General features: G+C 52.5%; 2 protein-coding genes across 2 annotated transcripts in view; one reads left to right on the top strand and one right to left on the bottom strand.

The window, feature by feature from the left end:
• Positions 1-141, top strand: part of LOC140428697 (uncharacterized) — a 51349-nt gene extending 51208 nt beyond the window's left edge. Inside the window, exon 3 of the mRNA XM_072515429.1 lies at positions 28-141. Within this exon, the coding sequence (XP_072371530.1) occupies positions 28-141 (114 nt within the window). The remainder of the gene's footprint in view (positions 1-27) is intronic.
• An 852-nt stretch (positions 142-993) lies between these two features.
• Positions 994-27476, bottom strand: part of LOC140428696 (high affinity cGMP-specific 3',5'-cyclic phosphodiesterase 9A-like) — a 113446-nt gene continuing 86963 nt past the window's right edge. The window contains exons 3-6 of the mRNA XM_072515428.1: positions 23649-23753; positions 22096-22224; positions 1461-1579; positions 994-1036 (exon numbers count right to left, since the gene is read on the bottom strand). Coding sequence (XP_072371529.1) covers positions 994-1036; positions 1461-1579; positions 22096-22224; positions 23649-23753 — 396 coding nt within the window. The remainder of the gene's footprint in view (positions 1037-1460; positions 1580-22095; positions 22225-23648; positions 23754-27476) is intronic.

Here is a 27476-nt window from a genome sequence, read left to right as displayed (position 1 = left end):
GGGAGGGGAGGGGAGGGGGGGAGGGGGGAGGGGGAGGGGAGGAGGGGGGGGAGGGGGAGGGGAGGGGGGGGAGGGGGGAGGGGGGAGGGTGGGGGAGGGGGGAGGGGAGGGGGGAGGGGGAGGGGGGGAGGGGGGAGGTGAGGGGGGGAGGGGGGGAGAGGGGAGGGGGGGGGAGAGGGGGGGAGGGGGGAGGAGAGGGTGGGGGGGGGGGAGGAGGGTGGGGGGAGGGGGGGGAGGGGAGGAGAGGGTGGGGGGGGAGGAGGGTGGGGGGGGGAGGAGGGGGGGAGGAGGGTGGGGGGAGGAGGAGGGTGGGAGGGGGGAGGGGGGGGAGGAGGGTGGGAGGGGGGAGGGGAGGGGAGGGGGGGGAGGGGGAGGGGGGGAGGGGGGAGGGGAGGGGGAGAGGGGGGGGAGGGGAGGGGGAGAGGGGGGGGAGGGGAGGGGGAGGGGAGGGGGGGAGGGGAGGGGAGGGGGGGAGGGGAGGGGGAGGGGGAGGGGAGGGGGGGGGAGGGGAGGGGGGAGGGGGGGGAGGGGAGGGGGGAGGGGAGGGGGGAGGGGAGGGGGGAGGGGAGGGGGAGGGGGGGGGGGGAGGGGGGGGAGGGGAGGGGGAGGGGGGGGGGAGGGAGGGGAGGGGAGGGGTGGGGAGGGGGGGAGGGGAGGGGAGGGGGGAGGGGAGGGGGGAGGGGAGGGGAGGGGGGGAGGGGAGGGGAGGGGGGGAGGGGAGGGGGGAGGGGAGGGGGGGGAGTGAGGGGGTGGAGGGGTTGAGGATGGAGTGAGGGGAGGATGGAGTGAGGGGAGGAGGGAGTGAGGAGGGAGTGAGGGGAGGAGGGAGTGAGGATGGAGTGAGGGGTGGATGGGTTGAGGAGGGAGTGAGGATGGAGTGAGGGGTGGATGGGTTGAGGAGGGAGTGACGGGAGGAGGGAGTGAGGATGGAGTGAGGGGTTGAGGATTGAATGAGGGGGTGAGAAAGGAGTGAGGAGATGGGTGGGGATGGAGTTAGGAGGTAATGAGGGGAGGGCGAGGAGGCAATGATGGGCTGCTGAGGGAGAATGGATGAGGGAGTGAGGGTGGAGGGTAAGGATGGAGTTAGGGTAGTGAGGGGGTGAGGATTGAGTGAGAGAGGAGAGTGACAGGTGAGCTTTACAAAGAACAAAGAACCAGGAAAAGTACAGCACAGGAACAGGCCCTTCGGCCCTCCAAGCCCGTGCCGACCATGCTGCCCGACTAAACTAAAATCTTCTACACTTCCTGGGTCCGTATCCCTCTATTCCCATCCTATTCATGTATTTGTCAAGATGCCCCTTAAATGTCATTATCGTCCCTGCTTCCACCACCTCCTCCGGCAGCGAGTTCTGGTAGTGTGGCGACCAGAATTGAACACTGTACTCCAAGTGTGGCCTAACTAAGGTTCTATACAGCTGCAACATGACTTGCCAATTCTTATACTCAATGCCCCGGCCAACGAAGGCCAGCTTGCCTCATTTACCTCAATGGTTGCATCGTCGATTTGTTTTAACTCCTCATATCGTTCGTGGGAGTCTCGCAGAGGATGAACCATCAATTCCTCAATCTGAGGGAAGAGCTGAATGGAGGCAAATTAAGTCTCATCAGTGAATCACACTCCTGACTAACCAATCACTGGACACAGGCTGGGATCTACGCCTGAGGTCAGATCAACCTTTGAGGTAGGGATCTACTCGATCCTTGATGTTGTGTGCCTGGGTGATGGTGATTGTAGTTGTCACAATGTGACACGTGAATCATTGACTGCTTTGTGGGCTTTTGGGGCTGTTGATCGGTAAGTGTTGTACGGTGCGGGCCGATTCAATAACCCTCCCGTGATCTTGTATCAAACCCGCATGTTTCAAATCTACTTGTTTTCTGTTAATCGAAATATATAACCGATTACAAAAAGAAACTGCTGACGAGAAATGGATCAGAAGGAAATAACTTTTTTTTTTAAATGGTTGGAGCGGAGCAGCTTGAACAGATTGATCACAAGATTAACACAAGATCAGGAATCACTGGCTTGGAATCGGTAAAGATTTGGTTGCAGACATTCAAACAAAGGCCTCGCACCGATTTTACACCAATATAGAGGATTGCAATAAAATTCAAGTGATTAACAGAGACAGAGAGGAGGTTCTGAGTCGGAGGCTTAAAAGTAGACAAATCTCCAGGGCCAGATGAAATTTGGTAATATGGTGCAGTGAGGTAACCAGGAAAGGTAAGTGGTTAATCTAATTTTGCTGTTTTTCAGTTAAAAGTGCAGTGTAGATTAGTGTCCGATTGGCTGAAGCTGCCCCCACCCTAATTGCTGAGAGGCAGTTATCTGGCAGTCACCTGAGGCCTGTTAAGGGGCACAAAGGTACACATTGTATTCTTCTCTTTGAAGTTTTAGTGTGAGTCATCCTAAAGTCTGTATAAAAGACAGACAGAAAGCGCACATTAGTAAGCATTGCGCAGGTCAAGGACACACAGCCTGAGTGAGTGAGACACAGACAGAGTGAGAATTTGGTAATTTGGTGCAGTGAGGTAATTCGGTGAAGAGTGGGAGAAGGTGCTTTTTCCCTACTGTTTTGTTCTCTCTCTTTCTTCGGGCCTAATTTCGGGAGCTGTGCAGAGGAGGAGGAGCCGTCTCTGTGAGTATAAAAACCTAACGGTAACTTCCTGTTTTCCAGTTTGTTTTTTTCCAAAAGTGACGTCAGAGGGAAGCTGTGATGTGATTGGTTGATAGCAAATCTGCCCCAAATTTTAAAAAAAACACAGCTAAACTTGTAAACTTAAATTAAACGAATTAATTAATTAGTGCTGGCTGGTCAGGTGATGTGCTTGAGCTGCTTGATGTGGGAGCTGGCAGATCCCATTGCGAACTGCAGCGACTACATCTGCAGTAAGTGTTGGCTGCTCGAAGAGCTCCGGCTCAGAGTTGATGAGCTGGAGTCTGAGCTTCAAACACTGAGGCACATCCGGGAGGGGGAGACTTACCTGGACACTGTGTTTCAGGAGGCAGTCACACCTGTCAGAGTAAGTAGTTTAAATCCTGCCAGTGGCCAGGGACAGCAGGGTGTGACTGCAAGTCAGGCAGGTAAAGGGAACCAGCAGTCAGGAACTCAGAAGCCTCAGCCCTTGACCCTGTCCAACAGGTATGAGGCACTTGCTCCCTGTGTGGATGGCGAACAGGGCTGCAGGAAGGATGAGTCAGCTGACCAAGGCACCATGGTTCAGCAGGCCATTCAATGGGAGGGAGTAAATAGGCAAGTTGTAGTTGTAGGGGATTCTATTATCGGGGGATAGATAGTATCCTTTGTGAGCAGGATAAAGAGTCCCGCATGGTATGTTGCCTGCCCGGTGCTAGGGTGCGGGACATCTCTGACCGGCTTGAAAGGATACTGGAGAGGGAGGGGGAGGATCCAGTTGTTGTGGTCCATGTCGGTACCAACAACATAGGCAAGTCTAGGAAAGAGGACCTGTTTAGAGATTATAAAGAGCTAGGATTCAAATTAAAAAACAGGTCCTCAAGGGTCCTAATCTCCGGATTACTGCCCGAGCCACGTGCAAATTGGCATAGGGAGGCAAGAATAAGGGAAGTTAACACGTGGCTGAAAGAGTGGTGTGGGAAAGAGGGGTTCCTTTTCATGGGACACTGGCATCAGTTTTGGGACAGGGGGGACCTATACCGTTGGGATGGTCTCCACCTGAACCGAGCTGGGACCAGTGTTCTGGCGAAAAGAGTAAATAGGGTGGTCAATAGGACTTTAAACTAGAGATTGGTGGGGGGAAGAGAAAGTCAGGGAACCAAGAGGTGAAGTAATCAGTGGGAAGCGTAGCTGCTTAGGAATACAAAAAAGCACGAAAAGAGAGAATTCAGGAGAGGTTACGATTGTCCCCATCCCACAAAATATGACACAGTGTATGGAAAGGCTCAGTAAACCAAGGTCCACCACACTAAGAAAACAAAAAGGGACGGTCAATAGAGAATTAAAGGTGCTATATTTAAATGCGCGCAGTGTACGGAACAAGGTAGATGAGCTTGTGGCCCAGATTGTGACTGGCAGGTATGATGTGGTAGGCATCACAGAGACATGGTTGCAGGGGGTTCAGGACTGGCATTTAAACATCCAGGGATTCACAACCTATCGAAAAGACAGGGAGGTGGGCAGAGGGGGCGGGATTGCCTTGTTAATTAGGAATTAAATTAAATCAATAGCACTAAACGACATAGGGTCAGATGATGTGGAGTCTGTGTGGGTAGAGTTGAGGAACCACAAAGGCAAAAAAACCATAATGGGAGTTATGTACAGGCCTCCTAACAGTGGTCAGGACCAGGGGCACAAAATGCACCACGAAATAGAAAGTGCATGTCAGAAAGGCAAGGTCACAGTGATCATGGGGGACTTTAATATGCAGGTGGACTGGGTAAATAATGCTGCCAGTGGAACCAAGGAAAGGAAATTCATTGAATGTTTACAGGAGGACTTTTTGGAACAGCTTGTGATGGAGACCACGAGGGAACAGGCCATTCTGGACTTAGTGTTATGTAATGAGCCAGACTTGATTAAAGATCTTAAAGTAAGGGAACACTTAGGAGGCAGTGATCATAATATGGTAGAATTCAATCTCCAATTTGAAAGAAAGACGGTACAATTAGATGTAAAGGTGTTACAGTTAAATAAAGGTAACTACAGGGGCATGAGGGAGAAACTGACGAAAATCAACTGGGAGCAGAGCCTAGTGGGAAAGACAGTAGAACAGCAATGGCAGGAGTTTCTGGGAGTAATTGAGGACACAGTACAGAGGTTCATCCCAAAGAAAAGAAAGGTTATCAGAGGGGGGATTAGGCAGCCATGGCTGACAAAGGAAGTTAGGGAATGCATCAAAGCAAAAGAGAAAGCCTACAATGTGGCAAAGAGTAGTGGGAAGTCAGAAGATTGGGAAGGCTACAAAAACAAACAGAGGATAACAAAGAGAGAAATAAGGAAAGAGAGGATCAAATATGAAGGTAGGCTAGCCAGTAACATTAGGAATGATAGTAAAAGTTTCTTTAAATACATTAAAAACAAACGGGAGGCAAAAGTTGACATTGGGCCGCTCCAAAATGACGCTGGTAATTTTGTGATGGGAGACAAGGAAATAGCTGAGGAACTAAATAAGTACTTTGCGTCAGTCTTCACAGTAGAAGACATGAGTAATATCCCAACAATTCCGGAGAGTCAGGGGGCAGAGTTGAATATGGTAGCCATCACAAAGGAGAAAGTGCTAGAGAAACTAAGCGGTCTAAAAATTGATAAATCTCCTGGCCCAGATGGGCTACATCCTAGAGTTCTGAAGGAGATAGCTGAAGAAATAGTGGAGGCGTTAGTTATGATCTTTCAAAAGTCACTGGAGTCAGGGAAAGTCCCAGAGGATTGGAAAATCGCTGTTGTAACCCCCCCCTGTTCAAGAAGGGAACAAGGAAAAAGATGGAAAACTATAGGCCAATTAGCCTAACCTCGGTTGTTGGCAAGATTCTAGAATCCATTGTTAAGGATGAGATTTCTAAATTCTTGGAAGTGCAGGGTCAGATTAGGACAAGTCAGCATGGATTTAGTAAGGGGAGGTCGTGCCTGACAAACCTGTTAGAGTTCTTTGAAGAGATAACAAATAGGTTAGACCAAGGAGAGCCAATGGATGTTATCTATCTTGACTTCCAAAAGGCCTTTGATAAGGTGCCTCACGGGAGACTGCTGAGTAAAATAAGGGCCCGTGGTATTCGAGGCAAGGTACTAACATGGATTGACGATTGGCTGTCAGGCAGAAGGCAGAGAGTTGGGATAAAAGGTTCTTTTTCGGAATGGCAACCGGTGACGAGTGGTGTCCCGCAGGGTTCAGTGTTGGGGCCACAGCTGTTCTCTTTATATATTAATGATCTGGATGACGGGACCGGGGGCATTCTGGCTAAGTTTGCCGATGATACAAAGATAGGTGGAGGGGCAGGTAGTATGGAGGAGGTGGGGAGGCTGCAGAAAGATTTAGACAGTTTAGGAGAGTGGTCCAAGAAATGGCTGATGAAATTCAACGTGGGCAAGTGCGAGGTCTTGCACTTTGGAAAAAAGAATAGAGGCATGGACTATTTTCTAAACGGTGACAAAATTCATAATGCTGAAGTGCAAAGGGACTTGGGAGTCCTAGTCCAGGATTCTCTAAAGGTAAACTTGCAGGTTGAGTCCGTAATTAAGAAAGCAAATGCAATGTTGTCATTCATCTCAAGAGGCTTGGAATATAAAAGCAGGGATGTACTTCTGAAGCTTTATAAAGCATTAGTTAGGCCCCATTTAGAATACTGTGAGCAATTTTGGGCCCCACACCTCAGGAAGGACATACTGGCACTGGAGCGGGTCCAGCGGAGATTCACACGGATGATCCCAGGAATGGTAGGCCTAACATACGATGAACGTCTGAGGATCCTGGGATTATATTCATTGGAGTTTAGGAGGTTGAGGGGAGATCTAATAGAAACTTACAAGATAATGAATGGCTTTGATAGGGTGGACGTAGGGAAGTTGTTTCCATTCGCAGGGGAGACTAGGACCCGGGGACACAGCCTTAGAATAAAAGGGAGTCACTTTAGAACAGAGATGAGGAGAAATTTCTTCAGCCAGAGAGTGGTGGGTCTGTGGAATTCATTGCCACAGAGGGCGGTGGAGGCCGGGACGTTGAGTGTCTTTAAGACAGAAGTTGATAAATTCTTGATTTCTCGAGGAATTAAGGGCTATGGAGAGAGAGCCGGTAAATGGAGTTGAAATCAGCCATGATTGAATGGTGGAGTAGACTCGATGGGCCGAATGGCCTTACTTCCGCTCCTCTGTCTTATGGTCTTATATAGACAGGATGGTCAGTGGCAAATGGAATTCAATCTGGATAAGTGTGAGGTGATGCCCTTCGGGAGGACAAACCAGGCAAGGGGAATACAGGATAAACAGCAGGACCTGGGAAGCACCGAGGATCAGAGGGACCTTGCTGTGCATGTACACCCGTCCCTTAAGGTGGCAGAGCCGGTGGATACAGTGGTTAACAAGGCATAAGGTTTCCTTGCCTTTATTAATAACATAATCTTTATTGTCACAAGTAGGCTTACATTAACACTGCAATGAAGTTACTGTGAAAATCCCCTAGTCGCCACATTCCGGCGCCTGTTCGGGCAGGCTGGTACGGGAATTGAACCGTGCTGCTGGCCTGCCTTGGTCTGTTTTAAAAAACAGCTTTTAGCCCAGTGTGTGGGTGTAGTGTGTGTGGGTATGTGTGCCTGTGTGTGTGTCTCTGTGTGGGTGTGTGTGGGTATGTGAGCAAGGGTGTGTGTGTGTGTGTCTGTGTGGGTGTGTGTGGGTATGTGTCCATGAGCGAGGGTGTGTGTGTGTCTGTATGTGTGTGTGTGTGTGTCTGTGTGTGTGTCTCTGTGTGGGTGTGGGTGTGTGGGTGTCTGTGTGTGGGTGGAGTGTGTGTCTGTGTGGGTGTGTCTGTATTGTGTCTGTCTCTGTGTGGGTGTGTGTGTGTCTGTGCAGGTGTCCCTTGCGGTCATCTCCCTCCAAAACAGGTATTCCGTTTTGGATACTGTTGGGGGTGATGACTCACCAGGGGAAGGCAGTAGTAGCCAGGCTCATGGCACCGTGGCTGGCTCTGCTGCACAGAAGGGCGGGAAAAAGACTGGCAGGGCTATAGTCATAGGGGATTCAATCGTAAGGGGAGTAGACAGGTGTTTCTGTGGTCGAAAACGAGACTCCCGAATGGTGTGTTGCCTCCCGGGTGCACGGGTCAGGGATGTCTTAGATCGGCTGCAGGACATACTGAAGGGGAAGGGTGAACAGCCAGTTGTCGTGGTGCATATAGACACCAACGATACAGGTAAAAAACGGGATGAGGTCCTACAATCAGAATTTAGGGAGTTAGGACATAAGTTAAAAAGTAGGACCTCAAAGGTAGTAATCTCAGGATTGCTACCAGTGCCACGAGACAGTCAGAGTAGAAATTCAAGAATAGTCAGAATGAATACGTGGCTTGAGAGATGGTGCAGGAGGGAGGGGTTCAGATTTTGGGGACATTGGAACCGGTTCTGGGGGCGGTAGGACCATTACAAATTGGATGGTCTACATCTGGGAAGGACTGGAACCAATGTCCTAGGGGGTGCTTTTGCTAACACTGTTGGGGAGGTTTTAAACTAATGTGGCAGGGGGATGGGAACCAGATTAGGAAGTTAGAGGTCAGTAAAGAGGCAGCAACTAAAGCCAGTAAGGTACTAGATAATAAACTCAATGTGACTAAGGAGAAGAGTAGACAGGGAAGAGATGATGAATGCAAAGGGACAGGTGGTCTGAGGTGCATTTGTTTCAATGCGAGAGGTGTAGCAGGTAAGGCAGGTGAACTTAGGGCTTGGATTAGTACCTGGGAATATGATGTTATTGGTATTACTGAGACTTGGTTGAGGTAAGGGCAAGACTGGCAACTAAAAATCCCAGGGTATAGATGCTTCAGGAGGGATAGAGAGGGAGGTAAAAGGGGTGGAGGAGTTGCATTACTGGTCAGAGATGATATCACAGCTATGATTAAGGAGGGCACGATGGAGGATTCGAGCACTGAGGCAATATGGGTAGAGCTAAGAAATAGGAAGGGTGCAGTAACATTGTTGGGACTTTACTACAGGCCTCCCAAAAGCGAGCGTGAAGTAGAGGTACAAATATGTAGACAGATTATAGAAAAATGTAGGAGCAATAGGGTGGTCATGATGGGAGATTTTAACTTCCCCAACATTGAATGGGACTCATGTAGTGTTGGAGGTGTAGATGGAGCAGGATTTGTAAGGAGCATCCAGGAGAGTTTTTTAGAGCAGTATGTAGATAGTCCAACTCGGGAAGGGGCCATACTGGACCTGGTATTGGGGAATGATCCCAGCCAGGTGGTTAAAATTTCAATCAGTGATTACTTTGGTAATAGCGATCATAATTCTGTAAGTTTTAGAATACTCATGGACAAAGACGAGAGTGGTCCTAAAGGTAGAGTGCTAAATTGGGGAAAGGCCAGGTATAACAAAATTCGGCAGGAGCTAGGGAATGTGGATTGGGAGCAACTCTTTAAGGGTAAATCCACATTTGAAATGTGGGAGTCTTTTAAGGAAAGGTTGATTAGAGTGCAGGACAGACATGTCCCTGTGAAAATGAGCGATAGAAATGGCAAGATTAGGGAACCATGGATGACGGGTGGAATTGTGAGACTAGCTAAAATGAAAAAGGAAGCATACATAAAATCTAGGCGACTTAAAACTGATGAAGCTTTGCAGGAATATCGGGAAAGTAGGACAAATTAAGGGGCTGGTTTAGCACACTGGGCTAAATCGCTGGCTTTTAAAGCAGACCAAGGCAGGCCAGCAGCACGGTTCAATTCCTGTACCAGCCTCCCCGAACAGGCGCCGGAATGTGGCGACTAGGGGCTTTTCACAGTAACTTCATTTGAAGCCTAGTTGTGACAATAAGCGATTTTCATTCATTCATTTCATTTCATTCAAATCTCAAATGCGCAATAAAGAGGGCTAAAAGGGGTCATGAAATATCTTTGGCTAACAGGGTTAAAGAAAATCCCAAAGCCTTTTATTCGTATAGAAGGAGCAAGAGGGTAACTAGAGAAAGGATTGGCCCACTCAAAGACAAAAGAGGGAATTTATGCGTGGAGTCAGAGGAAATGGGTGAGATTCTTAATGAGTACTTTGCATCGGTATTCACCAAGGAGAGGGACATGACGGATGTTGAGGCTAGGGATGGATGTTTAAATACTCTAGGTCAAGTCGGCATAAGGAAGGGGGAAGTTTTGGGTATTCTAAAAGGCATTAAGGTGGCCAAGTCCCCAGGTCCAGATGAGATCTATCCCAGGTTACTGAGGGAAGCGAGGGAAGAAATAGCTGGGGCCTGAACAGATATCTTTGCAGCATCCTTGAGCACGGGTGAGGTCCCGGAGGACTGGAGAATTGCTAATGTTGTCCCTTTGTTTAAGAAGGGTAGCAGGGATAATCCAGGGAATTATAGACCTGTGAGCTTGACGTCAGTGGTAGGCAAACTGTTGGAGAAGATACTGAGGGATAGGATCGATTTACATTTGGAAGAAAATAGACTAATCAGTGATAGGCAGCATGGTTTTGTGCAGGGAAGGTCATGTCTTACAAACCTCATAGAATTCTTTGAGGAAGTGACAACGTTAATTGATGAGGGAAGGGCTGTAGATGTCATATACATGGACTTCAGTAAGGCGTTTGATAAAGTTTCCCATGGCAGGTTGATGGAAAAAGTGAAGTTGTATGGGGTTCAGGGTGTACTAGCTAGATGGATAAAGAACTGGCTGGGCAACAGGAGACAGAGAGTAGTGGTGGAAGGGAGTGTCTCAAAATGGAGAAAGGTGACTAGTGAATAGGGACAGTGTGGCTCTGAGGCAGAGAAGACAGGGAGAAGTTGCTGAACACAGCGGGTCTGGTGGCCTGAAGTGCATATGTTTTAATGCAAGAAGTATTACGGGTAAGGCAGGTGAACTTAGAGCTTGGATTAGTACTTGGAACTATGATGTTGTTACCATTACAGAGACCTGGTTGAGGGAAGGGCAGGATTGGCAGCTAAACGTTCCAGGATTTAGATGTTTCAGGCGGGATAGAGGGGGATGTAAAAGGGGAGGCGGAGTTGCGCTACTGGTTCGGGAGAATATCACAGCTGTACTACGGGAGGACACCTCAGAGGGCAGTGAGGCTATATGGGTAGAGATCAGGAATAAGAAGGGTGCAGTCACAATGTTGGGGGTTTACTACAGGCCTCCCAACAGCCAGCGGGAAATAGAGGAGCAGATAGGTAGACAGATTTTGGAAAATAATAAAAACAACAGGGTTGTGGTGATGGGAGATTTCAACTTCCCCAATATTGACTGGGACTCACTTAGTGCCAGGGGCTTAGACGGGGCAGAGTTTGTAAGGAGCATCCAGGAGGTCTTCTTAAAACAATATGTAGACAGTCTAACTAGGGAAGGGGCGGTACTGGACCTGGTATTGGGGAATGAGCCCGGCCAGGTGGTAGATGTTTCAGTAGGGGAGCATTTCGGTAACAGTGACCACAATTCAGTAAGTTTTATGGACAAGGATAAGAGTGGTCCGAGGATGAATGTGCTAAATTGGGGGAAGGCTAATTATGACAATATTAGGCGGGAACTGAAGAACATAGATTGGGGGCGGATGTTTGAGGGCAAATCAACATCTGACATGTGGGAGGCTTTCAAGTGTCAGTTGAAAGGAATTCAGGACCGGCATGTTCCTGTGAGGAAGAAGGATAAATACGGTAATTTTTGGGAACCTTGGATAACGAGAGATATTGTAGGCCTCGTCAAAAAAGATAAAGGAGGCATTTGTCAGGGCTAAAAGGCTGGGGACAGACGAAGCCTGCGTGGAATATAAGGAAAGTAGGAAGGAACTTAAGCAAGGAGTCAGGAGGGCTAGAAGGGGTCACGAAAAGTCATTGGCAAATAGGGTTAAGGAAAATCCCAAGGCTTTTTACACTTACATAAAAAGCACGAGGGTAGCCAGGGAAAGGGTTGGCCCACTGAAGGATAGGCAAGGGAATCTATGTGTGGAGCCAGAGGAAATGGGCGAGGTACTAAATGAATACTTTGCATCGGTATTCACCAAAGAGAAGGAATTGGTAGATGTTGAGTCTGGAGAAGGGTGTGTAGATAGCCTGGGCCACATTGAGATCCAAAAAGACGAGGTGTTGGGCGTCTTGAAAAATATTAAGGTAGATAAGTCCCCAGGGCCTGATGGGATCTACCCCAGAATACTGAAGGAGGCTGGAGAGGAAATTGCTGAGGCCTTGACAGAAATCTTTGGATCCTCACTGTCTTCAGGGGATGTCCCGGAGGACTGGAGAATAGCCAATGTTGTTCCTCTGTTTAAGAAGGGTAGCAAGGATAATCCAGGGAACTACAGGCCGGTGAGCCTTACTTCAGTGGTAGGGAAATTACTGGAGAGAATTCTTCGAGACAGGATCTACTCCCATTTGGAAGCAAATGGACGTATTAGTGAGAGGCAGCATGGTTTTGTGAAGGGGAGGTCGTGTCTCACTAACTTGATAGAGTTTTTCAAGGAGGTCACAAAGATGATTGATGCAGGTAGGGCAGTGGATGTTGTCTATATGGACTTCAGTAAGGCCTTTGACAAGGTTCCCCATGGTAGACTAGTACAAAAGGTGAAGCCACATGGGATCAGGGGTGAGCTGGCAAGGTGGATACAGAACTGGCTAGGTCATAGAAGGCAGAGAGTAGCAATAGAACACAGAAAAATACAGCACAGAACAGGCCCTTCGGCCCACGATGTTGTGCCAAACCTTTGTCGTAGATTAATCATAGATTATCATAGAATTTACAGTGCAGCAGGAGGCCATTCGGCCCATTGAGTCTGCACCAGCTCTTGGAAAGAGCACCCTACCCAAAGTCAACACCTCCACCCAACACTAAGGGCAATTTTGGACACTAAGGGCAATTTATCATGGCCAATCCACCTAACCTGCACATCTTTGGACTGTGGGAGGAAACCGGAGCACCCGGAGGAAACCCACGGGGAGGATGTGCAGACTCCGCACAGACAGTGACCCAAGCCGGAATCGAACCTGGGACCCTGGAGCTGTGAAGCAATTGTGCTATCCACAATGCTACCGTGCTGCCCTTAAGAACAAATAAATCTACACCATATCATTTTACCGTAATCCATGTACCTATCCAATAGCTGCTTGGAGGTCCCTAATGTTTCCAACTCAACTACTTCCACAGGCAGTGCATTCCATGACCTCACTACTCTCTGGGTAAAGAACCTACCTCTGATATCCCTCCTATATCTTCCACCATTCACCTTAAATTTATGTCCCCTTGTACTGGTTTCTTCCACCCGGGGGAAAAGTCTCTGACTGCCTACTCTATCTATTCCCCTGATCATCTTATAAACCTCTATCAAGTCGCCCCTCATCCTTCTCCATTCTAATGAGAAAAGGCCTAGCACCCTCAACCTTTCCTCGTAAGACCTACTCTCCATTCCAGGCAACATCCTGGTAAATCTCCTTTGCACCTTTTCCAAAGCTTCCACATCCTTCCTAAAATGTGGCGACCAGAACTGTACACAGTACTCCAAATGTGGCCTTACCAAAGTTTTGTACAGCTGCATCATCACCTCACGGCTCTTAAATTCAATCCCTCTGTTAATGAACGCTAGCACACCATAGGCCTTCTTCACAGCTCTATCCACTTGAGTGGCAACTTTCAAAGATATATGAACATAGACCCCAAGATCTCTCTGCTCCTCCACATTGCCAAGAACTCTACCGTTAACCCTGTATTCCGCATTCATATTTGTTCTTCCAAAATGGACAACCTCACACTTTTCAGGGTTAAACTCCATCTTCCACTTCTCAGCCCAGCTCTGCATCCTATCTATGTCTCTTTGCAGCCGACAACAGCCCTCCTCACTATCCACAACTCCACCAATCTTCGTATCATCTGCAAATTTACTGACCTACCCTTCAACTCCCTCATCCAAGTCATTAATGAGAAGGATGCTTTTCTAATTGGAGGGCTGTGACCAGTGGTGTTCCGCAGGGATCAGTGCTGGGACCTTTGCTGTTGTAGTATATATAAATGATTTGGGGGAAAATGTAACTGGTCTGATTAGTAAGTTTGCAGACGACACAAAGGTTGGTGGAATTGCGGATAGCGATGAGGACTGTCCGAGGATACAGCAGGATTTAGATTGTTTGGAGACTTGGGCGGAGAGATGGCAGATGGAGTTTAATCCGGACAAATGTGAGGTAATGCATTTTGGAAGGTCTAATGCAGGTAGGGAATATACAGTGAATGGTAGAACCCTCAAGAGTATTGACAGTCAGAGAGATCTAGGAGTACAGGTCCACAGGTCACTGAAAGGGGCAACACAGGTGGAGAAGGTAGTCAAGAAGGCATACGGCATGCTTGCCTTCATTGGCCGGGGCATTGAGTATAAGAATTGGCAAGTCATGTTGCAGCTGTATAGAACCTTAGTGAGTCCACACTTGGAGTATAGTGTTCAATTCTGGTCGCCACACTACCAGAAGGATGTGGAGGCTTTAGAGAGGGTGCAGAAGAGATTTACCAGAATGTTGCCTGGTATGGAGGGCATTAGCTATGAGGAGCGGTTGAATAAACTCGGTTTGTTCTCACTGGAACGACGGAGGTTGAGGGGCGACCTGATAGAGGTATACAAAATTATGAAGGGCATAGACAGAGTGGATAGTCAGAGGCTTTTCCCCAGGGTAGAGGGGTCAATTACTAGGGGGCATAGGTTTAAGGTGAGAGGGGCAAGGTTGAGAGTAGATGTACGAGGCAAGTTTTTTACACAGAGGGTAGTGGGTGCCTGGAACTCGCTACCGGAGGAGGTGGTGGAAGCAGGGACGATAGGGACATTTAAGGGGCATCTTGACAAATACATGAATAGGATGGGAATAGAGGGATATGGACCCAGGAAGTGTAGAAGATTGTAGTTTAGTCGGGCAGCATGGTCGTCACGGGCTTGGAGGGCCGAAGGGCCTGTTCCTGTGCGGTACATTTCTTTGTTCTTTGTTCTTTGTAGTAGTGTTCCGTGCTGGGACCACTGTTGTTTGTGATATACATAAATGATCTGGATGAAGGTATAGGTGGTCTTATTAGCAAGTTTGCATATGATACTAAGATTGGTGGAGTTGCAGATAGCGAGGAGGACTGTCAGAGAATACAGCAAAATATAGATAGATTGGAGAGTTGGGCAGAGAAATGGCAGATGGAGTTCAATCCAGGCAAATGCGAGGTGATGCATTTTGGAAGATCGAATTCAAGAGCGGACTATACGGACAATGGAAGAGTCCTGGGGAAAATTGATGTACGGAGAGATCTGGGAGTTCAGGTCCATTGTAGCCTGAAGGTGGCAACGCAGGTCGATAGAGTGGTCAAGAAGGCATACAGCATGCTTGCCTTCATTGGACGGGGTATTGAGTACAAGAGTCGGCAGGTCATGTTACAGTTGTATAGGACTTTGGTTAGGCCACATTTGGAATACTGCGTGCAGTTCTGGTCGCCACATTACCAGAAGGTATGGAGGGTGCTAGCTATGAAGAAAGGTTGAGTAGATTAGGATTGTTTTTGTTGGAAAGACGGAGGTTGAGGGGGGATCTGATTGAAGTCGACAAAATTATGACAGGGTGGATAGCAACAAGCTTTTTCCAAGAGTGGGGGTGTCAATTACAAGGGGTCACGATTTCAAGGTGAGAGGGGGAAAGTTTAAGGGAGATGTGCGTGGAAAGTTTTTTACGCAGAGGGTGGTGGGTGCCTGGAACGCTTTGCCAGCGGAGGCGGTAGAGGCGGGCACGATAGCATCGTTTAAGATGCATCTAGACAATATATGAACGGGTGGGGAACAGAGAGAAGTAGATCCTTGGAAAATAGGTGACAGGTTTAGATAAAGGATCTGGATCGGCGCAGGCTGGGAGGGCCGAAGGGCCTGTTCCTGTGCTGTAATTTTCTTTGTTCTTTCTGTGCGTGTGTGTGTGTGTGGGTATGTCTGTGTGTGTGTGTGGGGGGTTCTGTGTCTCTGTGTGTGTGTGTCTGTGTGTGGGTGGGTGTGCGTGTGGGGGTGGGGGCTGTATGGGTGTGTGTGTGCGTGTCTGTGTGTGTGTGTGTGACTGTGTGTGTGTGACTGTGTGTGTGTGTCTGTGTGTGTGTCGGTATGTGTGGGGTGTGTGTGTGTGTGGGGGTGCGCGTGTGTGTGTGTGGGTGAATGTGGGTGTGTGTGTGGGGGGGGTTGGGTGGGGGTGTGTGTGTGTGTGCGTGTGTGCGTGCGCGTGTGTGTATCTTTATTCCGCTCTACTGCCCCCCAGCAGAGGGCAGTAGAGCGGAGCTGCTGATTGGTGTTGCAAGGGAAATTTGCAAAGCTCCATCGTGGTCATCCTAATTTGAAGGTAGTTTGTGGAGGAGCTGTTGGCAAGTGACACTTAAACCCGAAACACTTCTTCAGTATTTCCCTCCCTACCCCCTCCTCTAACCAAAAAGCAACAACCGCTGTAAAGATCAAGAGGAAGGCTCGAGGGCAGGTAGAAGTAGAAAGAAGTTGAACCTTGACGTCACAGCCTGCAGGTAAGGGATTGGCTGGTGACTGGTAGGTAGTTTTCTTTTATATTCCCTCAGGTGTTATCGTGCAGGGCGCAGAGGTTGCTGAGTGAGTGCTTGCTGAGAAGGGGAGTGAATAACAGGTAAGCTCTTTCTTTCTTTTTCTTTTTTTATCTAGAGGGGATGGCAGGGAAGGGAGTGCAATGTTCCTCCTGCAGAATGTTTGAGGTGAGGGACGCCGTCAGTGTCCCTGCTGATTTCATCTGTGGGAAGTGCACCCATCTCCAGCTCCTCAGAAACCGTGTTCGGGAACTGGAGCTGGAGTTGGATGAACTTCGGATCATTCGGGAGGCAGAGGTGGTCATCGATAGAAGCTTCAGGGATGTAGTTACTCCGAAGAATAAAGATAGATGGGTGACGGTGAGAGGGGCTGGGAGGCAGCAGTCAGTACAGGGATCCCCTGTGGTCGTTCCCCTCAGTAACAAGTATACCGCTTTGGATACTGTTGGGAGTGGGGGGGACTTACCAGGGGTAAGCCATGGGGTGCAGGTCTCTGGCACAGAGTCTGTCCCTGTTGCTCAGAAGGGAAGGGGGGAGAGGAGTAGAGCATTAGTCATTGGAAACTGCATAGTTACGGGGATAGATAGGAGATTCTGTGGGAACGAGAGAGACTCGCGGTTGGTGTGTTGCCTTCCAGGTGCCAGGGTGCGTGATGTCTCGGATCGTTTTTTCGGGATCCTTAAAGGGGAGGGGGAGCAGCCCCAAGTCGTGGTCCACATAGGTACCAACGACATAGGTAGGAAAAGGGATAGGGATGTAAGGCAGGAATTCAAGGAGCTAGGGTGGAAACTTAGATCTAGGACAAACAGAGTTATTATCTCTGGGTTGTTACCCGTGCCACGTGATAGCGAAATGAGGAATAGGGAAAGAGAGGAGTTGAACGCGTGGCTACAGGGATGGTGCAGGAGGGAGGGTTTCAGATTTCTGGATAACTGGGGCTCATTCTGGGGTCGGTGGAACCTCTACAAACGGGATGGTCTACACCTGTACCAGAGGGGTACCAATATCCTGGGAGGGACATCCCTATCCATTTTGCTAATGCTCTTCAGGAGGGTTTAAACTAGTTCAGCAGGGACTTGGGAACATGAATTGTAGCTCCAGTATACAGGAGGTTGAGAGTAGTGAGGTCATGAGTAAGGTTTTAAAGTTGCAGGAGGGTACCGGCAGGCAGGAAGGTGGTTTAAAGTGTGTCTACTTCAATGCCAGGAACATCCGGAATAAGGTGGGTAAACTTGCAGCATGGGTTGGTACCTGGGACTTCGATGTTGTGGCCATTTCGGAGACATGGATAGAGCAGGGACAGGAATGGTTGTTGCAGGTGCCGGGGTTTAGATATTTCAGTAAGCCCAGGGAAGGTGGTAAAAGAGGGAGAGGGGTGGCATTGTTAGTCAAGGACAGTATTACGGTGGCAGAAAGGACGTTTGATGAGGACTCGTCTACTGAGGTAGTATGGGCTGAGGTTAGAAACAGGGGTTTTCTATAGGCCTCCGAAAAGTTCCAGAGATGTAGAGGAAAGGATTGCAAAGATGATTCTGGATAGGAGCGAAAGCAACAGGGTAGTTGTTATGGGGGACTTTAACTTTCCAAATATTGACTGGAAACGCTATAGTTCGAGTACTTTAGATGGGTCCGTTTTTGTCCAATGTGTGCAGGAGGGTTTCCTGACACAGTATGTAGATAGACCAACGAGAGGCGAGGCTGTATTGGATTTGGTACTGGGTAATGAACCAGGACAGGTGTTAGATTTGGAGGTAGGTGAGCACTTTGGTGATAGTGACCACAATTCGATTACGTTTACTTTAGTGATGGAAAGGGATAGGTATATACCGCAGGGCAAGAGTTATATCTGGGGGAAAGGCAATTATGATGCGATGAGGCAAGACTTAGGATGCATCGGATGGAGAGGAAAACTGCAGGGGATGGGCACAATGGAAATGTGGAGCTTGTTCAAGGAACAGCTACTGCGTGTCCTTGATAAGTATGTACCTGTCAGGCAGGGAGGACGTGGTCGAGTGAGGGAACCGTGGTTTACTAAGGCAGTCAAAACACTTGTCAAGAGGAAGAAGGAGGCTTATGTAAAGATGAGACGTGAAGGTTCAGTTAGGGCGCTCGAGAGTTACAAGTTAGCTAGGAAGGACCTAAAGAGAGAGCTAAGAAGAGCCAGGAGGGGACAAGAGAAGTCTTTGGCAGGTAGGATCAAGGATAACCCTAAAGCTTTCTATAGATATGTCAGGAATAAAAGAATGACTCGGGTAAGAGTAGGGCCAGTTAAGGACAGTAGTGGGAAGTTGTGCTTGGAGTCCGAGGAGATAGGAGAGGTGCTAAATGAATATTTTTCATCAGTATTCACACAGGAAAAAGACAATGTTGTCGAGGAGAATACTGAGATTCAGGCAACTAGACTAGAAGGGCTTGAGGTTCATAAGGAGGAGGTGTTAACAATTCTGGAAAGAGTGAAAATAGATAAGTCCCCTGGGCCGGATGGGATTTATCCTAGGATTCTCTGGGAAGCTGGGGAGGAGATTGCTGAGCCTTTGGCTTTGATCTTTAAGTCACCTTTGTCAACAGGAATAGTGCCAGAAGACTGGAGGATAGCAAATGTTGTCTCCTTGTTCAAGAAGGGGAGTAGAGACAACCCCGGTAACAATAGACCAGTGAGCCTTACTTCTGTTGTGGGCAAAACCTTGGAAAGGTTTAGAAGAGATAGGGTGTATAATCATCTGGAAAGGAATAATTTGATTAGAGATAGTCAACACGGTTTCGTGAAGGGTAGGTCGTGCCTCACGAACCTTATTGAGTTCTTTGAGAAGGTGACCAAACAGGTGGATGAAGGTAAAGCAGTTGATGTGGTGTATATGGATTTCAGTAAAGCGTTTGATAAGGTTCCCCACGGTAGGCTACTGCAAAAAATACGGAGGCATGGGATTGAGGGTGATTTAGCAGTTTGGATCAGAAATTGGCTAGCTGGAAGAAGACAAAGGGTGGTGGTTGATGGGAAGTGTTCAGACTGGAGTCCAGTTACTAGTGGTGTACCACAAGGATCTGTTTTGGGGTCACTGCTGGTTGTCATTTTTATAAATGACCTGGAGGAGGGCGTAGAAGGATGGGTGAGTAAATTTGCAGATGACACTAAAGTCGGTGGAGTTGTGGACAGTGCGGAAGAATGTTACAAGTTACAGAGGGACATGGATAAGCTGCAGCGCTGGGCTGAGAAGTGGCAAATGGAGTTTAATGCAGAAAAGTGTGAGGTGATTAATTTTGGAAGGAATAACAGGAAGACAGAGTACTGGGCTAATGGTAAGATTCTTGGCAGTGTGGATGAGCAGAGAGATCTCGGTGTCCATGTACATAGATCTCTGAAAGTTGCCACCCAGGTTGAGAGGGTTGTTAAGAGGGCGTACAGTGTGTTAGCTTCTATTGGTAGAGGGATTGAGTTTCGGAGCCATGAGGTCATGTTGCAGCTGTACAAAACTCTGGTGCGGCCGCATTTGGAGTATTGCGTGCAGTTCTGGTCACCGCATTATAGGAAGGATGTGGAAGCATTGGAAAGGGTGCAGAGGAGATTTACCAGAATGTTGCCTGGTATGGAGGGAAGATCTTATGAGGAAAGGCTGAGGGACTTGAGGCTGTTTTCGTCAGAGAGAAGAAGGTTAAGAGGTGACTTAATTGAGGCATACGAAATGATCAGAGGATTGGATAGGGTGGACAGTGAGAGCCTTTTTCCTCGGATGGTGATGTCTAACACGGGGGGACATTGCTTTAAATTGAGGGGAGATAGATATAAGACAGAGGTCAGAGGTAGGTTCTTTACTCAGAGAGTAGTAAGGGTGTGGAATAAGAACATAAGAACATAAGAACTAGGAACAGGAGTAGGCCTACTGGCCCCTCGAGCCTACTCCACCATTTTGAGGCTATGCCCCCTAGTTCTGCTTTCCCCGACCAGTGGAAACAACCTGCCCGCATCTATCCTATCTATTCCCTTCATAATCTTATATGTTTCAATAAGATCCCCCCGCATCCTTCTAAACTCCAATGAGTACAGTCCCAGTCGACTCAACCTCTCGTCATAATCTAATCCCCTCAACTCTGGGATCAACCTAGTGAATCTCCTCTGCACTCCCTCCAGTGCCAGTACGTCCTTTCTCAGGTAAGGAGACCAAAACTGAACACAATACTCCAGATGTGGCCTCACCAACACCTTATACAATTGCAGCATAACCTCACTAGTCTTGAACTCCATCCCTCTAGCAATGAAAGACAAAACTCGATTAGCCTTCTTAATCACCTGTTGCACCTGCACACCAACTTTTTGCGACTCGTGCACCAGCACACCCAGGTCCCTCTGCACAGCAGCATGTTTTAACATCTTACCGTTTAAATAATAATCCATTCTGCTGTTATTCCTCCCAAAATGGATAGCCTCACACTTGGCAACATTGAATTCCATCTGCCAGACCCTAGCCCATTCACTTAGCCTATCCAAATCCTTCTGCAGACTTCCGGTATCCTCTGCACTTTTTGCTTTACCACTCATCTTAGTGTCGTCTGCAAACTTTGCCACATTGCACTTGGTCCCCAACTCCAAATCATCTATGTAAATTGTGAACAACTGCGGGCCCAACACTGATCCCTGAGGGACACCACTAGTTACAGGTTGCCAACCAGAGAAACACCCATTTATCCCCACTCTCTGCTTTCTGTTAGTTAACCAATCCTCTACCCATTCTACCACTTTACCCTCAATGCCATGCATCTTTAGTTTATGCAGCAACCTTTTGTGTGGCACCTTGTCAAAAGCTTTCTGGAAATCCAGATATGCCACATCCATTGGCTCCCCGTTATCTATCGCACTGGTAACGTCCTCAAAAAATTCTACCAAATTAGTCAGACACGACCTACCCTTTATGAACCCATGCTGCGTCTGCCCAATGGGACAATTTCCCTCCAGGTGCCCCGCTATTTCCTCCTTAATGCCCTGCCTGCAACAGTAGTGGACTCGCCAATACTAAGGACATTCAAATGGTCATTGGATAGACATATGGACGTAAGGGAATAGTGTAGATGGGCTTCAGAGTGGTTTCACAGGTCGGCGCAACATCGAGGGCCGAAGGGCCTGTACTGCGCTGTAATGTTCTATGTTCTATGTGCGTGTGCGTGTGCGCGTGCGGGTGTGGGAGTGTGTGTGTGGGAGTGTGTGTGAGGGAGTGTGTGTGAGGGAGTGTGTGTGAGGGAGTGTGTGTGAGGGAGTGTGTGTGAGGGGGTGTGTGTGTGTGGGAGTGTGTGTGTGGGAGTGTGTGTGTGTGTGTGGGAGTGTGTGTGTGTGTGTGTGGGAGTGTGTGTGTGGGTGTGGGTGTGTGGGAGTGTGGGTGTGTGTGTGTGTGGGTGTGTGTGTGTGGGTGTGTGTGTGGGTGCATGGGTGTGTGGGAGTGTGTGTGTGGGAGTGTGTGTGTGGGAGTGTGTGTGTGGGAGCGTGGGTGTGGGTGTGGGTGCATGTGTGGGTGTGGGTGCGTGTGTGGGTGCGGGTGCGTGTGGGGGTGCGTGTGTGGGTGTGTGTGTGGGTGGGCGTGTGTGTGTGTGTGGGCGCGTGTGCGTCTGTGGGGGTGCGTGTGGGGGTGCCTGTGGGGGCGCGCGTGTGGGGCGCGTGTGGGGGCGCGTGTGGGAGCGGGTGTGGGGGCGGGTGTGTGGGCGGGTGTGTGGGCGGGCGTGTGGGCGGGCGTGTGGGCGGGCGTGTGGGCGGGTGTGTGGGTGGGTGGGTGGGTGAGTGTGTGGGCGGGTGTGTGGGCGGGTGTGTGGGCGGGTGTGTGGGCGGGCGTGTGGGCGGGCGTGTGGGCGGGCGTGTGGGTGGACGTGTGGGTGGGTGTGTGGGTGGGTGTGTGTGTCACTCACTTGCATCACCACCTCAAACATGGGGATCAGGACGAACTTGATGAATCCAATTTGAGCCGTAGCTTTTGTCACTTTCTCTCGATCCATGAAGGGAGCAACCGGCAGCCCGTCCAGCTTCTCCCGGTCACTCTGCAACCCAGGCACAGGGGAGACAGTCACTGGGGGGGTTACAGTGGGGGGGATACAGGTGGGGGGGATACAGGGGGGGATACAGGTGGGGGGGTTACAGTGGGGGGGATACAGGGGGGGATACAGGGGGGGATACAGGTGGGGGGGATACAGGGGGGGATACAGGTGGGGGGGTTACAGTGGGGGCGATACAGGGGGGGATACAGGGGGGGATACAGGTGGGGGGGATACAGGGGGGGATACAGGTGGGGGGGTTACAGTGGGGGCGATACAGGGGGGGATACAGGGGGGGATACAGGTGGGGGGATACAGGGGGGGATACAGGTGGGGGGGTTACCGGGGGGGGGTTACAGTGGGGGGGGTTACCGGGGGGGGGGGGGTTACAGTGGGGGGGGTTACCGGGGGGGGGATTACAGTGGGGGGGGGGGTAAAAGGGGGGGTATTACAGTGGGGGGGGGGGAATTACAGTGGGGGGGGTTACAGCGGGGGGTTACGGGGGGGATTACAGTGGGGGGGATTACAGTGGGGGGGGTTACGGGCGGGTTACAGTGGGGGGGAGGTTACGGGGGGGGTTACAGTGGGGGGGGTTACAGTGGGGGGGGGTTACGGGGGGGTTACAGGGGGGGATACATGGGGGGGTAAAAGGGGGGATTACAGTGGGGTGGGATTACTGTGGGGAGGTTACGGGGGGGTTACAGTGGCGGGGGTTACGTGGGGGGGGGGAATTACAGTGGGGGGGTTACGGGGGGGTTTATGGGGGGGGCTACGGGGGGGGTACAGCGGGGGGTTACAGGGGGGATACAGGGGGAGGTTACAGGGGGGGTTACAGTGGGGGGGAGGTTACGGGGGGGAGGTTACGGGGGGGGTTACAGTGGGGGGGGGTTACCGGGGGGGTTTACGGGGGGGGTTTACGGGGGGGGTTTACGGGGGGGATACAGGGGGGGGATACAGGGGGGGTTTATGGGGGGGGTTTACGGGGGGGGTTTACGGGGGGGGTTTACGGGGGGGGGTTTATGGGGGGGATACAGGGGGGGGTTTATGGGGGGGATACAGGGGGAGGTTACAGGGGGGGTTACAGTGGGGGGGAGGTTACGGGGGGCGAGGTTACGGGGGGGGTTACCGGGGGGGGTTTACGGGGGGGGTTTACGGGGGGGTTTACGGGGGGGTTACAGGGGGGGGATACAAGGGGGGTTTATGGGGGGGGTTTATGGGGGGGGTTTATGGGGGGGGTTTACGGGGGGGGTTTACGGGGGGGATACAGGGGGGGTTTATGGGGGGGGTTTATGGGGGGGGTTTACAGGGGGGGTTTACGGGGGGGGTTTACGGGGGGGGTTTACGGGGGGGATACAGGGGGGGTTTATGGGGGGGGTTTACGGAGGGGGTTTACGGGGGGGGTTTACGGGGGGAGTACAGGAGTCTTTTACCTGCATGAAATATTCCTGCAGTAGACAGGTGACCCAGGGCTCGGCCACCTCCATCGGCCTCACCTCGTTCGAGATGTCGCAGCATTTTATCAAAACCATTTTCAGCTGTTGACAAATTAAAGAAAACTTACACAAGCTCCATAACTCCACCTCCACAGGGCGGGGCTCTGTGACTCCACCTCCACAGGGCGGGGCTCTGTGACTCCACCTCCACAGGGCGGGGCTCTGTGACTCCACCTACACAGGGCGGGGCTCTGTGTCTCCACCTCCACAGGGCGGGGCTCTGTGACTCCACCTCCACAGGGCGGGGCTCTGTGTCTCCACCTCCACAGGGCGGGGCTCCATAACTCCACCTCCACAGGGCGGGGCTCTGTAACTCCACCTCCACAGGGCGGGGCTCCATAACTCCACCTCCACAGGGCGGGGCTCTGTAACTCCACCTCCACAGGGCGGGGCTCCATAACTCCACCTCCACAGGGCGGGGCTCTGTAACTCCACCTCCACAGGGCGGGGCTCCATAACTCCACCTCCACAGGGCAGGGCTCTGTAACTCCACCTCCACAGGGCGGGGCTCTGACTCCACCTCCACAGGGTGGGGCTCTGTGTCTCCACCTCCACAGGGTGGGGCTCTGTGTCTCCACCTCCACAGGGCGGGGCTCTGTGACTCCACCTCCACAGGGTGGGGCTCTGTGTCTCCACCTCCACAGGGCGGGGCTCTGTGTCTCCACAGGGCGGGGCTCTGTGTCTCCACAGGGCGGGGCTCTGTGTCTCCACAGGGCGGGGCTCTGTGTCTCCACAGGGCGGGGCTCTGTGTCTCCACAGGGCGGGGCTCTGTGTCTCCACCCCCACAGGGCGGGGCTCTGTGTCTCCACCTCCACAGGGCGGGGCTCTGTGTCTCCACAGGACGGGGCTCTGTGTCTCCACAGGGCGGGGCTCTGTGTCTCCACAGGGCGGGGCTCTGTGACTCCACAGGACAGGGCTCTGTGTCTCCACAGGGCGGGGCTCTGTGACTCCACCTCCACAGGGCGGGGCTCTGTAACTCCACCTCCACAGGGCGGGGCTCTGTGTCTCCACAGGGCGGGGCTCTGTGTCTCCACAGGGCGGGGCTCTGTGTCTCCACAGGGCGGGGCTCTGTGTCTCCACAGGGCGGGGCTCTGTGTCTCCACCCCCACAGGGCGGGGCTCTGTGTCTCCACCTCCACAGGGCGGGGCTCTGTGTCTCCACAGGGCGGGGCTCTGTGACTCCACAGGACGGGGCTCTGTGTCTCCACAGGGCGGGGCTCTGTGACTCCACCTCCACAGGGCGGGGCTCTGTGTCTCCACCTCCACAGGACGGGGCTCTGTGTCTTCACAGGGCGGGGCTCTGTGTCTCCACAGGGCGGGGCTCTGTGTCTCCACAGGGCGGGGCTCTGTGTCTCCACAGGGCGGGGCTCTGTGTCTCCACCTCCACAGGGCGGGGCGCTGTGTCTCCACAGGGCGGGGCTCTGTGCCTCCACCTCCACAGGGCGGGGCTCTGTGTCTCCACAGGGCGGGGCTCTGTGTCTCCACAGGGCGGGGCTCTGTGTCTCCACCTCCACAGGGCGGGGCTCTGTGTCTCCACCTCCACAGGGCGGGGCTCTGTGTCTCCACAGGGCGGGGCTCTGTGCCTCCACCTCCACAGGACGGGGCTCTGTGTCTCCACAGGGCGGGGCTCTGTGCCTCCACCTCCACAGGACGGGGCTCTGTGACTCCACAGGGCGGGGCTCTGTGACTCCACCTCCACAGGGCGGGGCTCTGTGTCTCCACCTCCACAGGACGGGGCTCTGTGACTCCACCTCCACAGGACGGGGCTCTGTGTCTCCACCTCCACAGGACGGGGCTCTGTGTCTCCACCTCCACAGGGCGGGGCTCTGTGTCTCCACCTCCACAGGGCGGGGCTCTGTGTCTCCACCTCCACAGGGCGGGGCTCTGTGTCTCCACCTCCACAGGGCGGGGCTCTGTGTCTCCACAGGGCGGGGCTCTGTGTCTCCACTGGGCGGGGCTCTGTGACTCCACAGGGCGGGGCTCTGTGTCTCCACCTCCACAGGGCGGGGCTCTGTGACTCCACCTCCACAGGACGGGGCTCTGTGTCTCCACCTCCACAGGGCGGGGCTATGTGACTCCACCTCCACAGGGCGGGGCTCTGTGTCTCCACCTCCACAGGACGGGGCTCGGTGACTCCACCTCCACAGGGCGGGGCTCGGTGACTCCACCTCCACAGGGCGGGGCTCTGTGTCTCCACCTCCACAGGGCGGGGCTCTGTGTCTCCACCTCCACAGGGCGGGGCTCTGTGACTCCACCTCCACAGGACGGGGCTCTGTGTCTCCACCTCCACAGGGCGGGGCTCTGTGTCTCCACAGGGCGGGACTCTGTGTCTCCACCTCCACAGGACGGGGCTCTGTGACTCTGCCTCCACAGGACGGGGCTCTGTGTCTCCACAGGGCGGGGCTCGGTGACTCCACCTCCACAGTGCGGGGCTCTGTGTCTCCACAGGGCGGGGCTCTGTGACTCCACCTCCACAGGGAGGGGCTCTGTGTCTCCACAGGGCGGGGCTCTGTGTCTCCACAGGGCGGGGCTCTGTGTCTCCACCTCCACAGGGCGGGGCTCTGTGTCTCCACCTCCACAGTGCGGGGCTCTGTGACTCCACCTCCACAGGGAGGGGCTCTGTGTCTCCACAGGGCGGGGCTCTGTGTCTCCACAGGGCGGGGCTCTGTGTCTCCACCTCCACAGGGCGGGGCTCGGTGACTCCACCTCCACAGTGCGGGGCTCTGTGTCTCCACAGGGCGGGGCTCTGTGACTCCACCTCCACAGGGAGGGGCTCTGTGTCTCCACAGGGCGGGGCTCTGTGTCTCCACAGGGCGGGGCTCTGTGTCTCCACCTCCACAGGGCGGGGCTCTGTGACTCCACCTCCACAGGGCGGGGCTCTGTGTCTCCACCTCCACAGGACGGGGCTCTGTGTCTCCACAGGGCGGGGCTCTGTGTCTCCACAGGGCGGGGCTCTGTGTCTCCACAGGGCGGGGCTCTGTGACTCCACCTCCACAGGGCTCTGTGTCTCCACAGGGCGGGGCTCTGTGTCTCCACCTCCACAGGACGGGGCTCTGTGTCTCCACAGGGCGGGGCTCTGTGACTCCACCTCCACAGGGCGGGGCTCTGTGTCTCCACCTCCACAGGGAGGGGCTCTGTGTCTCCACAGGGCGGGGCTCTGTGTCTCCACAGGGCGGGGCTCTGTGACTCTGCCTCCACAGGGCTCTGTGTCTCCACAGGGCGGGGCTCTGTGTCTCCACAGGGCGGGGCTCTGTGTCTCCACAGGGCGGGGCTCTGTGACTCCACAGGACGGGGCTCTGTGTCTCCACCTCCACAGGGCGGGGCGCTGTGTCTCCAGAGGGCGGGGCTCTGTGTCTCCACAGGGCGGGGCTCTGTGTCTCCACCTCCACAGTGCGGGGCTCTGTGTCTCCACAGGGCGGGGCTCTGTGTCTCCACCTCCACAGGGCGGGGCGCTGTGTCTCCAGAGGGCGGGGCTCTGTGTCTCCACAGGGCGGGGCTCTGTGTCTCCACCTCCACAGTGCGGGGCTCTGTGTCTCCACAGGGCGGGGCTCTGTGTCTCCACCCCCACAGGGCGGGGCTCTGTGTCTCCACAGGGCGGGGCTCTGTGTCTCCACAGGGCGGGGCTCTGTGACTCCACAGGACGGGGCTCTGTGTCTCCACAGGGCGGGGCTCTGTGACTCCACAGGGCGGGGCTCTGTGTCTCCACCCCACAGGGCGGGGCTCTGTGACTCCACCTCCACAGGACGGGGCTCTGTGTCTCCACTGG

The sequence above is a fragment of the Scyliorhinus torazame genome, chromosome 8 (assembly GCF_047496885.1).
Source record: "Scyliorhinus torazame isolate Kashiwa2021f chromosome 8, sScyTor2.1, whole genome shotgun sequence".
Taxonomy (NCBI): domain Eukaryota; kingdom Metazoa; phylum Chordata; class Chondrichthyes; order Carcharhiniformes; family Scyliorhinidae; genus Scyliorhinus; species Scyliorhinus torazame.
This window is presented reverse-complemented; position numbering and strand designations above follow the sequence as displayed.